The sequence below is a fragment of the Haliaeetus leucocephalus genome, unplaced genomic scaffold (assembly GCF_000737465.1).
Source record: "Haliaeetus leucocephalus isolate CR32 unplaced genomic scaffold, Haliaeetus_leucocephalus-4.0 Scaffold340, whole genome shotgun sequence".
NCBI classification, from domain to species: domain Eukaryota; kingdom Metazoa; phylum Chordata; class Aves; order Accipitriformes; family Accipitridae; genus Haliaeetus; species Haliaeetus leucocephalus.
The window spans coordinates 8,925,100-8,939,802 of NW_010972776.1; the positions used below are offsets into that span (position 1 = coordinate 8,925,100).

At 36.4% G+C, this 14,703-nt stretch overlaps 1 protein-coding gene across 2 annotated transcripts; it reads right to left on the reverse strand.

Moving 5' to 3' along the window:
- Nucleotides 1–1,282: 1,282 nt before the first annotated feature.
- Nucleotides 1,283–14,068, reverse strand: LOC104834837 (protein FAM122A). Of its 2 annotated transcripts, none has more exons than XM_010572486.1 (9): nucleotides 13,993–14,068; nucleotides 8,555–8,611; nucleotides 6,440–6,483; nucleotides 6,306–6,360; nucleotides 5,778–5,870; nucleotides 5,126–5,214; nucleotides 4,394–4,455; nucleotides 3,241–3,337; nucleotides 1,283–2,095 (listed from the first exon to the last, which is right to left on the reverse strand). In XM_010572486.1, exons 1-9 carry the CDS (start codon nucleotides 14,008–14,010, stop codon nucleotides 1,936–1,938), a joined length of 675 nt encoding a protein of 224 aa, XP_010570788.1. In that variant the 5' UTR covers nucleotides 14,011–14,068; the 3' UTR covers nucleotides 1,283–1,935. The 2 variants fall into 2 exon arrangements, with proteins under 2 accessions (XP_010570788.1, XP_010570787.1); XM_010572485.1 differs by having other exon boundaries at nucleotides 4,394–4,458.
- Between the last annotated feature and the right edge of the window lie 635 nt (nucleotides 14,069–14,703).

Sequence of the window (14,703 nt, forward strand, 5' to 3'; positions counted from 1 at the left end):
AGAAAAGAGACAAGTTGACCCACACGCAACTATTAAACCCCTCTACTGATGCATCTTTCAAAAAGACTGGAAGAGACACCAGGGGGCTCATTCTTAAGAAATAAGCAAGACTTAAAAAAACAAGTCTTGCCCTCACCACAAAAGAGTGAATGCACAGCAACTCTTTGGCACATACCTGAAATTGCAAAATGAAACTATGCCGTATTAGACAGACAGCAAACAGACATTAAACACAAGCTTGTCCATCTGCCACAGGGATGAAAGGCAGCCTGAATTTAAAAAGGAACTGCAATCAGTAAGTTGACTATTACAATAATTTAAAGAGGAATGAAATCAGAAGTAAACCATGTTATATCTTACTTGAACTGAGTAAAACTATTAAATACATTCTATTTTCATTCTACAATAAGGACATACGGAAACTGGTCATTGGTCCTCAGGTCACCAGGCCTTTGCACTCCGAGTCGTCCATTTCTAGTTTTGATGACTGCTGTCAATCAAAGCTTCATCCACGTGAATCTTTCACAGCAGAGTTCAGAGTGGGCTTTTCTCCTACTTGAGGAAGTTTCCGTACTTTTTGCACTTTATTACACATTACAAAGATTAGTGTTTAAAAATAAAACATTTTGCTTCATTATTAACCTCTCTGGGGAGAAGTCTTGAAACCACATAGTATAGACGCATACACATATACAAATGGGGACACAGCTGGGAAAGTTCAATTGCAGAACAGGAGTCAACAGCCAAAACGAGGTTGCCACTGGAAAATCTGAAACAGCTGTCTATGGTGGGGTTTGCAGATTTTTCCTCCTGTCTGGGGAATTTCAGAGTTGAGATCAGGATGCCTCAACCCACTGACTTTTCAAACACAGTACAAGAATTCTGAAACATCTCAGATTACAATATTCTAGGCCTCCAATCAGCATCTGAAGTTTTCAACAGCAGAAATAACTTGATGCCCTTGTTTGAGGAAGCAACATCAGGAGATTAAACACAGATTAAATATGTTTGATCACCTCAGCCTGTAAAAAGGCATTCAAGATTCCTCACTGTATTTGTCCAACAAAAGTCATATATGAGGACAAATACTGTCTCTTAAAATAATGCACTTCTGAAGTACTAAATACTAAAACTTCAGGATTTAATGTTTTGATCCAAACATGATTACTATTTTTCCCTATTAAAAGACCTTTAACAGAGGATCTACCACTCTAATACATCATCTAAATGGGGAAGAAAAAAAAAAACCCACAGTACAAAACCCCAGACGACCATCCACACTTAATTTGAATTTAGTCACAACAGCAGTCATGATCATGAATGAAATCCAACATATAAACTCAAGTTGACAATTCACCAACTTGTCCTTTTGACATCTATTAGAACACAGAATTGATTAACAGCCAATCATAATAGAAGACAAGAATCAATTCCCTCCACCTAGTGTTCCCCCTTTCATATGAAGAACAAAAAATATAAATATCTAACACTCGGGAAATAAAAACAAATTAGTAAGCTGCTTCATTGATTTCAAACTGAGGACAAATGTGAAAGTTATCTGTTACTACATAAGCACCACTTTGTATTAGTGAGGACACTGCCTGGTGGCTGATGGAAAGCCAAGTCTTCCACAAGCAGAATGTACACACAGTATTTGTAACTTATGCCAACAAGCCAATACTCATTGTAAATCAACAGCTTGCATACTGATGTTAGCATCAAATATGTTTGCAATTCAAATGCTTACTGTATTTTAGTAAATGTCATACAAATCACTAGAAATGTGAATTCCTCCTCAAGGAACTATTCTGGAAGTTTTCTAGAAATAATGACGTTTCTGAAAGTTCCTATGAGGAACAGAATCAGTTACACACAACAGAAAGTCTTATTGATGTCCAGCCTGTTTCTTGGTGTCCATTAGCAGACTTCTGCTTCTCAATCAATAGGTAACTTAGCCGCAAGATCTACTGGTAAAAAAGGAGATCTGGGGTCAGAAAGTGAGACTGGAGAGTCTGTGTTGGTGCCGACTTCAGCTGGTGAGTCACAGGAAGAGCCTGCACTGCTTCTGTTGTCATCAAGAGCATGTGACGACAGACTGAAAACAGAGTAACATCAAGACAGAAGAAATGAGCTACTCTTCCTGGTAAGTTTCAAATACGAGCCTCCATTCATTATAAAGCCATTTTAAAAACAAACGTACATCTTTGAAGGAACTAGCCCTATGATTTGAAATAAATCTGCAGCTACACACCTTGCAGTCACTTCCAATCAGACAGATAACATTCTGCCAATTTCCTCCTTCAGCTCACCCAGAAATGGCATACAGATTAGAAGCATCGGGCTGAGCAATTCATTGCAAGCTTTACCCCATCTCCTACAAGGTCGTGGGCTAGCATATATCCAGAGGCCTCTTTTGTAAGGAAAGCCAACGATGAACTGCACACACTTCAGTTGTACCATTCACTACATATTTCACAGGACAAAAATTATAACTATAGGTGATCTATCATCAGCAATAGCATGAAATTGTTTTTAAAAATTACCACCTCCTAAACTCAGATGCAGCAACTGAACCTGCACTGCCATGCCAACGATGAATAGGGTGTGCAAAAAGGTATGTTTTTAAAGTACCTTTAAAACATCTATTGTTGCCACTGCAATGGGCTCAAAGCTTGTGCACAGCTATGTACATTGGCCGAGAAGCAAAAACGACAAATGTACTGTGAACAACCCTGTCTTGATAGTTGTGTGGGTACACCCTATGTATTATTAACGTCTTGACTAAAATACTAAATCAAAATCCCTTGCTATTTCAAGTCATGATTTTTTATGTAGTACTTTTTATCTCCTCCCAGCAGGGAGTGTGAGACAGACTAATTTTCCTATATGACTAAGAGCAAGGGGAAAAAAGAAGAAAAAAAACCCCAATCCATCCACAAGCATTAGCATTCACATTTGATTGCAATGTGAAACTACACTCCAAAAATTGCCAGCTATGAGGTATCTTTTCCTAGACATGCTCAACTCCCATATACGTGAAGCATGTTAACAGTCAGTCCTAGAAATTGTAAAATTATAGTGAATATTACCGCCCGTTTAGTGTGATAATTTCAGTGTTTCAGAATTACGGGATGTCTGTATTGATAATAATAAAAAACTTCAAGCATGATCATAGCTAGATGAAAAAAAGAGTTGTAGCGCTTATGATGAAATTGACACAATAAATAGCACAGCATTTACCATCCCCCAAGGTCTGCCTGATGTGAAACTTCATGGGAAAGCATGTTGGTGGATCCTTGGAATAATCTTTTTGGATGATCTTCTATCTCTGTTACACCTTTGGTAAGAGATAAGAAGTGATAAAAATTATTACTCATTTAAACTAAAATCTACTTTCAATGTAATTCTACAGAGCAAACAGAATAGAGGTTCAAACTTGTTACAATAGAGTGTTATTTTATAAGCAAAACATAGACATTAAATGCTGAAATTTTAAAGGCTGTCTATTTCTTGGAAACATTTTAGTCCAAGCTTCAGGAAAGTTTAGTGCGTTATGAACTGAGGTTTAGATATCTTAGTACAGAAGATACAGATAGTATCTGTACTTAGAGTAGGGAAGAATAATCTTTTTGGTTCAGTTTATTCAGCTATCAGTTCACTGCCTAGCTCCACCAAAGTAAAGCAGCTGAGAATAAGGAAAGCTTTTTTTCCTCTTGCAATCAATAAAAACAAAGTTCAGGATTGTCACTAAACTTATATATTGACTTTGATTTCCAAATACACTAGGAAGAGAGCAAAGATATATGCTTAAACAGGCTATGACAGAACTCAGATAGAAGTATTTTAAAAGCTGTCTCAGAGCCAGAAGTGTTCTTTTACAAAGGTGAATCATGAAGATATAAAACCAGATGCAATAAAATAACCAGGAGTTAAACTTGAAGAAAAATGTAGGAAGATAAGAGAAACATTTCCCAAAAAAGCTCTAAGGTATCTATCAGGTCTCTGCATCAGTTTTTGATTTTGAAGGACGATTTTAAATCTACAGTACCTGTGTGCTTCAGTTAGCCAGGACTTTCAAAATTTTTTATTGTGAAATATACCAATAGTTGTATTTCTTGTTTTGTTAAGCAGGTTACATTAGTTTCTTATCAGATCTGTATGACTACAGCAATGGAGAGGCATAAGAACAGAACAATTATTAGTTTTACTGAACAGTAAAAGCTAATTTATCTGTTTCATCCCTACAAACAGTTCCATTTATTTGGTCATCTGTAATACTGACTATTTCTAGTCACTCTGAAGTATCAGCCCATTGAACAGAATTATGAGGAAAGCTATATGAATTATGATAAAATTAACACATTGGCATATTAGCCAAAATCAAATACTGTACCTTTTCTTTTTATTGGCCCAAGAACACTTGGTCGAATGCAGTTAATTGGACTCTGGCTTCTCCTGCTAAAAGAAGGCATATGCTATACTTATCACCATTAACAAAGGAAGCCTGAAAACACATAAAGAATCAAAAGATATTCAGATAACAAATTGCTAAATGGAAAACACTAAGAAAAGAGGCATTAAAACAGCTTATCCAAAGTCAGTCCTTTTTTTTTATTCCTGAAGAAAGACCTTAACAGAAAAAGTTTAATCACATTATTTCACATCTGGGGCAGTCTAAAAGCACATATCTAGGTACTGACTACTTCTCAGCTGACAGGCAGTACTTTGCTGAACTGTTAGGGCCTAATAAAATTTAATTGTATGCCCACATCACTCAAAACATCCCATGCAACTAAAACCAGAATCAGTAACAAACCCTAGATCTGTTTGTTTGGGTTTTTTTTCCCCTTAGAATTCGATTCAATTACTTCAGATGTGATTAAGAGCAATATAGAGACTACACTGAGAAGAGAGATGCCACAGTGCAGCCCACTTTCCCAACACTATGACATGAGAATTTTAACAAATATTTTAGAGCATTGTAAAACCTAAAGTTTCCATGAATATATTAAAGCTGTATTTGTGATCAGAAATCAAGTATGTACATAACAAATTCTGGTATTTCAAAAGCCTACTGTGAACAAGCTACACCAACTTTCTATTATTGATATGATCTGGTACTTACCTTGAAAATCGCCTTGTTGGACTTGGGCTAGGACTTGGAGGTAACCCACTGCTACTCACCAAACTTTGCAAAGATGGTGAGAAACATTGCTGAGAGTAAAACAGTTTGCGTTATTTACGTATAAACACTGTATCACACCCATATGGTAATAACTCATCTTTATTGCAGGTGAACTGATAGCAACCCACTACCAATTTAAGCAACCAATCAAATATGGCTGGGTATACTGAGATACCGCTTTTTGTTACTGAGAAAAAAAAACGGTAAAAAATTGGACAGATTCCATTTTCATGCAGAATACATGCAAGTTGACAAAGATTTATTTCACCATAGTCTGGTTAAACAGACTATGGTTCATACAATAAGAATGTATGCCCCTTCCTCTTATTCCAAGAAGGTGGCAAATAAAGAATAAGGTTTATTAATGACAGATTAACAGTTGAACAGTCCACAGAAATGCACATCCACAAGATGTGCAACTGCTAGCTGGTATTTTCTGCTTTGGGGTTTTAACTTTTTTTTTGTTTACTCTCTAGTTTCTTATTTGCAGCTGAGGTAGAATGGAGCAGGTGGCTTAATGTTTTGCTACTAATTTGGTTGAATTTATTTAGCACTACTCAAGATAAAACCATTACTACCACTTTTTGCTCACCTTCCCTATTCCTCTGGTAGGTGAAGGAGCTGGAGAAACTGGGACAAAGTCTACTTGCTTTGGCGATGATGATTTTTCAAAATCATTGTCGCTCTGTAAATAGTACATATAATTAATCTTATGAGCAAGTACCTTAACATGAAAAGGACTGATTGGTGTGGAATTGAGTAAGATTCCCAAGCTTTCCTCCATCATATTAATAATTTTTAGGTAGCCATTTATGAGCTTATGCTCAACAACAACAAAAAGCCTTAAACATTACTTGGTGAGTATCAGAACACGGAAGAAAATTTGAACAGGCAGACATCCATGCAATTTTCTTTTGACATACCAGCCCAAGGAACCTACATGTATCCTTGAACAACTGATAATTCTATGCCTTGTTAGTGTGAAAAATTGTTGCTCAAAAATAGTGATACACTAACACCTTAATTGTAGGTCAAACTATAAAAGAAAATGTTGACATGAGAGTGTCTCTAGTGTCCTGATACTGATAATAGAAACACAATTAAAGCACGAATGCATTACCAGGCTCAAGCTCTCCTCCCATGAGTGGCTCATCTGCATTGCTACTTGCACTTCTCTATAAAGAAGAAAAGAAATGTATTGTCCCAGGCCCATAGAAGAATGCATGAAGTATTCTAGTTTGCCTTAATGCTTACCTTTCACGTACTGTTTCTCTGTTCATCAAATTCATTCCTTCTTCCTAAAAGATTAGCAGATGAAAAATTAAGACCAATAAAAAAAAAGCTTTGCTACAGCAAATCAGAAAAGCTCGTTTCATTTCAACTTGGTATGTGGAAAATTTAATTCAACTCGGTCAAGCAACAATAAACTTAAGCTCTCACTACATGAAAAGGAGTGAGGGGGAGAGGATGGCAAAGAGATGTAGAAAGAGACACCATCACATAAGAAGTGCTTATGGGAGTTGGTTGTTTCTCAAGCAGCTTTTTCGTATTCGTTACTATCAAAGAGGTAGTTACAAAACTGAACAATGATAAAGTGAACCAAAAATTCTGCACATGCTAGAGTGTATTTATGAGTCTTGCATAATAGTACCTCAAAAAGTGGAAACTAGTACAGATAATCCTCAGAAGCATGGCTGGATTCTAGCTTTATTCTATGGATTAGTAACTAACTAGATACTTGTCAGAATTTCCTTTACTATACAGTGCACTGTACACAATGAATTTGGGATGTAGTGGGTTTTTTTCTAAAACATCCGTAAAATATTATTAAAACAGATCGAAGATGCAAAATTAAACAAAACATTAACACCAAGTTAAAGTACAAACTTGACTCAATCTCCTCTTCAGTAGACACCATTCCTTAAAACTAACTAAATGCTATCCAGCCTGTTGAGTGGATGAGTAGACTCACTAATTCAAGCCAGTTCAAGAATAAAAGTTCAACTAAACATCTTCACAATCTTCATCATATGTAGGAAGAGTCTTACTAACATAGTCCAACTGTGTGATTATTTGCTAAGATTTGAAAGAGATCCAGAAATAAATCACACAGATTCCCATCTTTGCCAGTAAGTATACAGTACATGGAATTTCAACTTGTGAATTTAATGATCAAACACAAATTAGGAAATGTCATTGTTCGCTTTAACATATGTATGGAACAATTATGAGCACAGAAGTATTTTCAAAAAAATTGAATTTTCAAACTTTACTTCAAGTAATATAGCAATATAGCCACAGCAGTTCATCCCCTTGCTCTCATCACATTTACATATTAATCCTAAGCTTTTTTATATTGACAAAATCAGCTCTACAACTGACTTGAGTGCTTCAGAGTCTCTTTAAGCCAGTAAATTATTTACATAATGAAAGCAAGCAGTTACTTTCTTCAGGATTACTATGCATGCACCTTAAATATCTGAGGTGTAAAGCAGAAGTGCCTTCCATCATTTCAGACATCATACTCTGAAAATGCTGAAGTATTAAATTGTTTTCTTACTTTTCATCATGTAAAAATCAAGCCTACCCATTGAAAAGTAGCAAGCTAAAAAAGGAAGTATTAAAAAAAAAAATCAAGCCTCTTCAAGACAATTTTATAAACATTCTACTGTCAAAAAGTCGACATCTAAAATGGAGGAGCCACAAGAGTTTGAGCTTGTTGATTTTAAAACTTGAGTCTTTAGACTGCGGTCTGTTGTCTGGTAGCAGTGCTATTTAAGCCTACTCAGATATTTGCCACACTCCCGCTCCCTTCCTAAGTGTTTGCTCTAGAGCCCTTCCCCCTCTGCTCATGCTGTGACAGCACAAGTACAGCAATCTGAATAAGAAAATTATACAGATGAAAAATAGCCTAGCCAGAGGAGTCCAAACTATTTTTTAGCCAGAGTGCTTCCTTATCCAGTTGATTTGCTGGCTGCACAAAAGTCTTGTGCCAACACAAGTTAAGGAACACTTTGTTATTGGGCCTGAATATTTATGCTGGCACTACTGCCAAAAACTTGGTGAAACTTCAACCTAAGGGTTTACATTAAAGGTTTCCTTTATAAAATGTCCATTTTAAGATTTCTCTTTCTGCTCAAATCTTCTTCTCACTATAAGATGCTATCTACTTCATGAAATTTAGAACTCTGCTGACAAGATACAGCCTTTAATTTTGAAAACACCTTGAAATGACAGACTGCAGCAGACTATACTACAGTGTCAAAGTAAAATCTATAGCCATTTGAAGGACATTACACATTAACTGCCAAAAAACCAACTGCCTATAAACAATATCAAATTTAAAAAAAAATTAGAATCTATGCTTACCTGTTTGATCTGATGAAGACGGCTGCTAGGAATACGGATGGGAGATGATGGCACAAACTGCAAAACAAAGCCACGTACAATTGAAACACACTTAGAAACTACAGAAGGAGGAAGGGAAAGGTGCAGGAATGTTAGTAACCACTCTATAGTGTTATCCCAAACTAAAAAAAAAAAGTAAATTAAAAAACCCAAACCATTTATAACATTCTCAGTACATATAAACTACATTAATTACTTGCAAGAACATATTATGCATTTCCATATTATAGTGCTTTGTATGCTCATAGATGCTAATTTGTATCAGCCTGGCTTTCACTTCATTTCCAGGCAACTAGAATTCACAGCCTTTTCTACTACAGAATGAAGCTGCTTTTAACTAGCACGCTGCCACCCTTAATACATATGGTTGCATAAATATTTTCATTTAAGTGATCCAGAAGGCTCCCAAATAGATCCTTTAAAAATACAAAGCCAAACAAACACATTGTGCAAAAAGGTTTCTGGATTGTTGTCTGCCTATAAACGAGTACTTTGACAGGTGAAAACAATCAGCTATTAGAAGGCTAACAAAGAATTAAATACCTTCCTTATGGTTTCTCAAGAGCTTCACCAATTCAGGTGAAATTGGAGAGGATGTCACTAAAGATGGTCTTCTGTTAATTTTGTCAGTTTTGCATCAAGATCTCAGTGGAATACCATGATCTAAAACTGTATATTCAAACCCAAGTCATTAAAAGTGATTATTTACTCAAAATATAATTTCCTTTACCATCCCTCAAATGTTTGACCCTCAGTTGACTTCTGTCATAATCCATTCAGGGATCAAAAATTCAAAGCTAAAACTTGGAATAGAGGTTTAACTTCTCCTCTGTAAGCTGGCAATCCCTCTGAAAAACAAGGTGTCTTTTTAAAATGGATGTGCATTCAGCATGTAAGGTTTGCATTATTACTTAGTGTTTATATACTTTATGCGGCATGAGGCTTCACAAAACATTACTACAGCTCTTCATCATGCTAAAGTTGGAGAACTAACAAACATTCAGTTAACCATTTACTGCACCATCTTCTAATCAATGCCATGGAGAACACAAAGATTTTGCTGTCTTAAACAAAAGGTTATGGTAAGTTATCACAGACTATTAATGCTTCATATATGCAGAATCCTCCTTCTAAAAACAACCAAAAAAACAAAACAACAAAACTAAAAAAACCATCAAGACATCACACCCTTCTTCTCACAAAAGATATTAGCCTATCAGACTCACAGAGAGGATATCTAATGTTTGTGCCAGAATATCCTGGTTTCAGCTGGGATAGAGTTAATTTTCTTCTTAGAAGCTGGTATAGTGTTACGTTTTGGATTCAATATGACAATAACATTGATAACACACTGATGTTTTCAGTTGTTGCTAAGTAGTGTTTAGACCAAGTCAAGGGTTTTTCAGCTTCTCATGCCCAGCCAGCAAGAAGGCTGGAGGGGCACAAGAAGTTGGGAGGGGACACAGCCAGGGCAGCTGACCCAAACTGGCCAAAGGAACATTCCATACCATGTGATGTCATGCCCAGTATATAAACTGGGGGGAGTTGGCCGGGGTGGGCCAAAATGCTGCTTGGGAACTAACTGAGCATCAGTCGGCGAGTGGTGAGCAATTGCATTGTGCATCATTTGTTTTGTATACTCCAATTCTTTTACTATTTTTATTGTCATTCTATTATTGTTATCATCATAATTATTATTTTCTTCCTTTCTGTCCTATTAAACTGTTCTTATCTCAACCTACGAGTTATACTTCTTTCCTGCCCGCCCCCCGATTCTCTCCCCTATCCCACTGGGTTGGGGGGAAGTGAGTGAGCGGCTGCGTGGTGCTTAGCTGCTGACTGGGGTTAAACCACGACACAGAATTTAGTCATTGTAATATATGCTACTAAAGTCTAACAGCTATAATGTCTTGATTTGCTGCTACTTAAGTCCAGTTTAGGTTCGCTTTACTATTATACTGGGCTCCCAAAAATCCTGTGCACCTAATAAAAATTCCTCCAAGCTGTACCAGCCAATGTGGACCTTGAGTTGACCTTGATTCTCACACAGAGAAAAGGATTTAGACAATAGTACATTCCTGCCTATTCACTCTGTCATTCCACAGTAGAAATGCATTTGTTCCACTCATTATATTTTAATTTTATGACTGTGATCCACATGCTTTAAGGTTTGACATTAATAGAATATATACAAAACCAGTGGCTCACAGTGTAAAATAAAAATTACAGAAAGACAGTTTAAGTGTTCCTCTGCAGGATCTAATGCACTAACTAAACCCACTAACTCTGAGGATCCTACATCTTGTTTCCAACAAGTCATGATCCTTGCTTCGTCAGTGCTTAAAACTCACTTTTTCCCTGTTTGTAGTGCTTTGATCTAATTCTTGTGAAAAGAACCCTCAGTCAGTTTTAAAGGATACTTGCTAAAGCAGATTGAACACATTTGTTAAAATCATACTATTCAAATCCCCAATGTTTTAAGAGAGCACAAAGCTCAGTAAAAAACATTACAAATTATTAGACTATCACATGGAAGAGAAACACCTTTCCTTTTCCCCCTTCTCCAGCATGTTAGATTAACCTTCTTCACTAAAGGTAAAGTTTCAGAAGTGCCAGTCTGGCAGGCAGCACAGCCAAAGTAAGCAGTCACCTGCCCCTGGTGCCTCTGCCCTTCCATTGCTGTCCCTGCAGTGCCCCCTGTCTTCTGCCAGCGCAGGCCTTTGTGGGGCCACACCATGAACCCTAATAGGGAATTTACCCAGCTTAAAATAAATAAAATTTTAAAAAATCAACTTCTGCTGAAATAGCACCTAAACAGCTAACCACAGACTAAAATGTTTGGCTTAAATAACAAAAAAAAACCCCAACCACACAAACAAAACAAAAACCACCAAAACATTTACACAATAGATGCCACTGATACCTTCTGGAAGGAAATAAACAGCAGATACTGAGCCTAGCTAACCCTTCCTTGGCAATTACATGTAGTGTCAGAAAATTGCAGATTAAGACCCAGCCAAAATGGCATAGCTGCCACTGTAGTCATCACTATAAAAGACTTGGAATCTGAGACTTGGACAAGCTACTCAAAAAAGAAAAGATTTTAGAATTCAGCTGAGCAACCAAAACAGCCCTGAAGATGGAGCTACATAGAGTATGACCTTCAGTTATCAAAGCATTTTAGCAATTCCCACTGTTCCCATGACAGTGAACACAACCCAGATTAGACAAATGCTAATAAATTTTTTCCCCCAGTCTAGCAAAACATGAAATTTTAGTTGTACTTATACTACTAAATTAACAAATTAAATTCAGTTACCTAGTGAATCTTTTCACCCTCTTTATAAGAGCTTACACTGCAATAAAACTTGGATTAGTTTTCCTAAATACAAAAAAGTGGGTTTTGAAGTACACTTTATCACCTATTGATTCTAAAATTTAATTTACCAAAGTAGATGTCTTCTCACTCCTTAGAAAATCTCTAAACATCATAAACCTATGCTTATTTCTTTGCTATAGAAAGAATACCAGGTGAGGTTGCTTAGGGTCCTTAATGCTGAAAGTTTAATTATTTTCACAGAATCATTTATCTATGGATGATCCTGGTTTAAGAACACAGAAGGATGAGATAATCTCTAAGCTTCTTTCCAATTCCATTCTCCCTGTCATCTTCAACAGAACCATTACCCAGACCATAATTCAAAGAAATATTTCAAAGTGGACGAGGCACTGATCTAGCAGTCAATGTAGCACTTGATTTTTAGCATAAGTAAAATTTCAACTGTATTTTGTCAGCACCTGGTCTGCTGGGAGTGAAGAAGAAAGTTAACTTTCAGGATGCTTTTTAATTACCTTAAAGTGAGGTGAAGTGGTTAAGAACATCACCCCATGAAGATGGGAACACTGGTTCAGTCCAGAAGATTGCAACTTCTATTAGGGGCAGCCAGAAGAGCTAGCCCATCAGTGAACTAGCTCCTACTTCCCAGAAAATTCCAGGCAACGCACCCTAAACTAGCATCTTTTTTTGCCCAACAATCGAGGATCTTTAAGAAGTAGACACAATAAACTCAGCTTCCACCTTTGTTTGTTTCTCCTTTCATCTGACCATATGCATAAACAAATTTACCCTATGCTGCCACCCTAAAAATATATACGAAGAAAGAGACTGTTGTTCAAAGAAATCTATACCATGATACATTCTATCAGGTTTTACATCCTAGCAGGAGAAAGCCTTTTACACCAATTTTCCTAGACTTTTACATAAGTATCCCGGTTCTGTTACAGATGCAAAGTAGTTGTCTGTCTTGATTTTAAAACAGAATTTTAGCTAAGGGGCATCAGTCAAGAAAACAGTAGAGTAGTATTCTACAACCATTAACATGGGGCTAACAAATTATTTCTAAAGCATCTTCAAAAGGTAGCTAAGAAAAACAGGATAATTGCTGTTAGCATTACTGGGACTTTTTTTAATATACCTAAAAAGAAAACTTCTGCTACTCCCCTCCCATCCCAACATAGCTTGATTTTTTCCAAAACACTAATAATCAGCTGAATGCAGCTGGATATAATCTTGTGTCTATCTGTTTCTTAAGGCTGTCTTAGGGGAAAAAGTTATATTTTGGTTACATGAAAGTGACCAAAAATTCCTTTAGGTTAGAGGAAATAGCTATCCCATGTACCCTAACCCTTTAAGGGTTAGCAAACCATGCTGTCTATGTGATCCTGTGCAGGTGTTCTAAATCAGTCAAAAATCACACCCTTCTACCACAATTTGTAGGACACTAAACCACAAGATATGCAGTATTTTCTCTGGGTTGAAGCACCATGGGTTTAGATTAATATTTTAAAAATTCAGATTTGGGGAACTGTAATAACAGCAGTCTGACAAAAGTTGAAATAATGAATGAGCGTCTCTAAGAGATATGGAATCATTCATTCTGAAAGTCTCAAGATTCATGTTCTATCAGCCAGTTCTATCTTGTTCTATCAGTTGTTGATTACAACAGTCTATTTTGCCATTACCATATAAAAGACAATTTAAGATCAGAACATCGCTGCCTTTTAAGCACCAGAAATTATTAACACATTGATTGCTGAACAACAATACATCTACATAATTAGTTTTCCTTGCAAACTACCTTTCTTACTCTACCTTAGAACATCTGCTTGCATTTTATAAACGAAGTTATGATCACAATGAAATATAAGTACTCTCCAAGGTCAAATGGTCTATAAATAACATTTCACTATAGCTGCAGCGTATTAATGTCACAGTCTAGAGCCTTGTTTCTGAGAACATGTGGTATTAGTTTCACAGACTACAATCTCATTTTCTTCTTTAATCCTGTTTGCACACTTCTGCTTTGGACCTAATGCAGTTGGTCTAATAGTTTTCTTACCAGACTATGACGATTCATAACTGTGGTACTGTTCCTGCGGGTTCGCAAAACGTTAGCCTGGAACACCTGTGAATTATCGCTGTGAAAAGAAACACTTGTCAAATGCAAACGCCATTTCCTTCCTATCAAAAAGTACCTCTTAATATAAGCTCAGTTTCAAATGCTATGACAGCTATTATTTCAAGCCAAAGCACTCCAGAGACAGGTATGTAAGAACTTTTTTAGTTTGTTGGCAGAGAATGGAAACCAAATTGCTCTTCCCCCAAGTCCCAGCTACTTCAAGTAATGATTTTAATTAATCATATCGAGTCTTCAGAATAACTGAAAATTGTTAAGACTGATCATTTCCGTGGGAATTTATCATGTTTGGAATGGCTGCAGCTTGCATATTGCTTTGAACATCATTCAACAGAACAAATTTATAAATGGCATATAGCCAGTAACTGAAACCAGCTTCAATGCCACAGATAAAAACAGAATAAGATTTATCAAGATAGTGGTTTTTTATCACTACAAACATCTAATAAGTTCTGAACTTTTTTCCAGAGGAGGTTAAATTAAACATACAGTAAAACCAGTTTTTAAAGCCCTAAGACTTTTCACCACAGTCACACTTCTAACTAGGAGGCAGCACATCCATTTAAGTAACACAGGATTATAGATATAAAATGAGCTCCCTTCTCAAGGCAACTTTAGTTCTATTGATTTCTA

Excerpts from the sequence above, each read along its gene's own strand:
- LOC104834837 (XM_010572485.1), bottom strand. Across the intron at positions 3,338-4,393 it reads TGGGCCAATAAAAAGAAAAG|GTGTAACAGAGATAGAAGAT; the intron begins GTACAGTATTTG and ends CTCTTACCAAAG. Across the intron at positions 2,096-3,240 it reads CAGGCAGACCTTGGGGGATG|TCTGTCGTCACATGCTCTTG; the intron begins GTAAATGCTGTG and ends CTCTGTTTTCAG.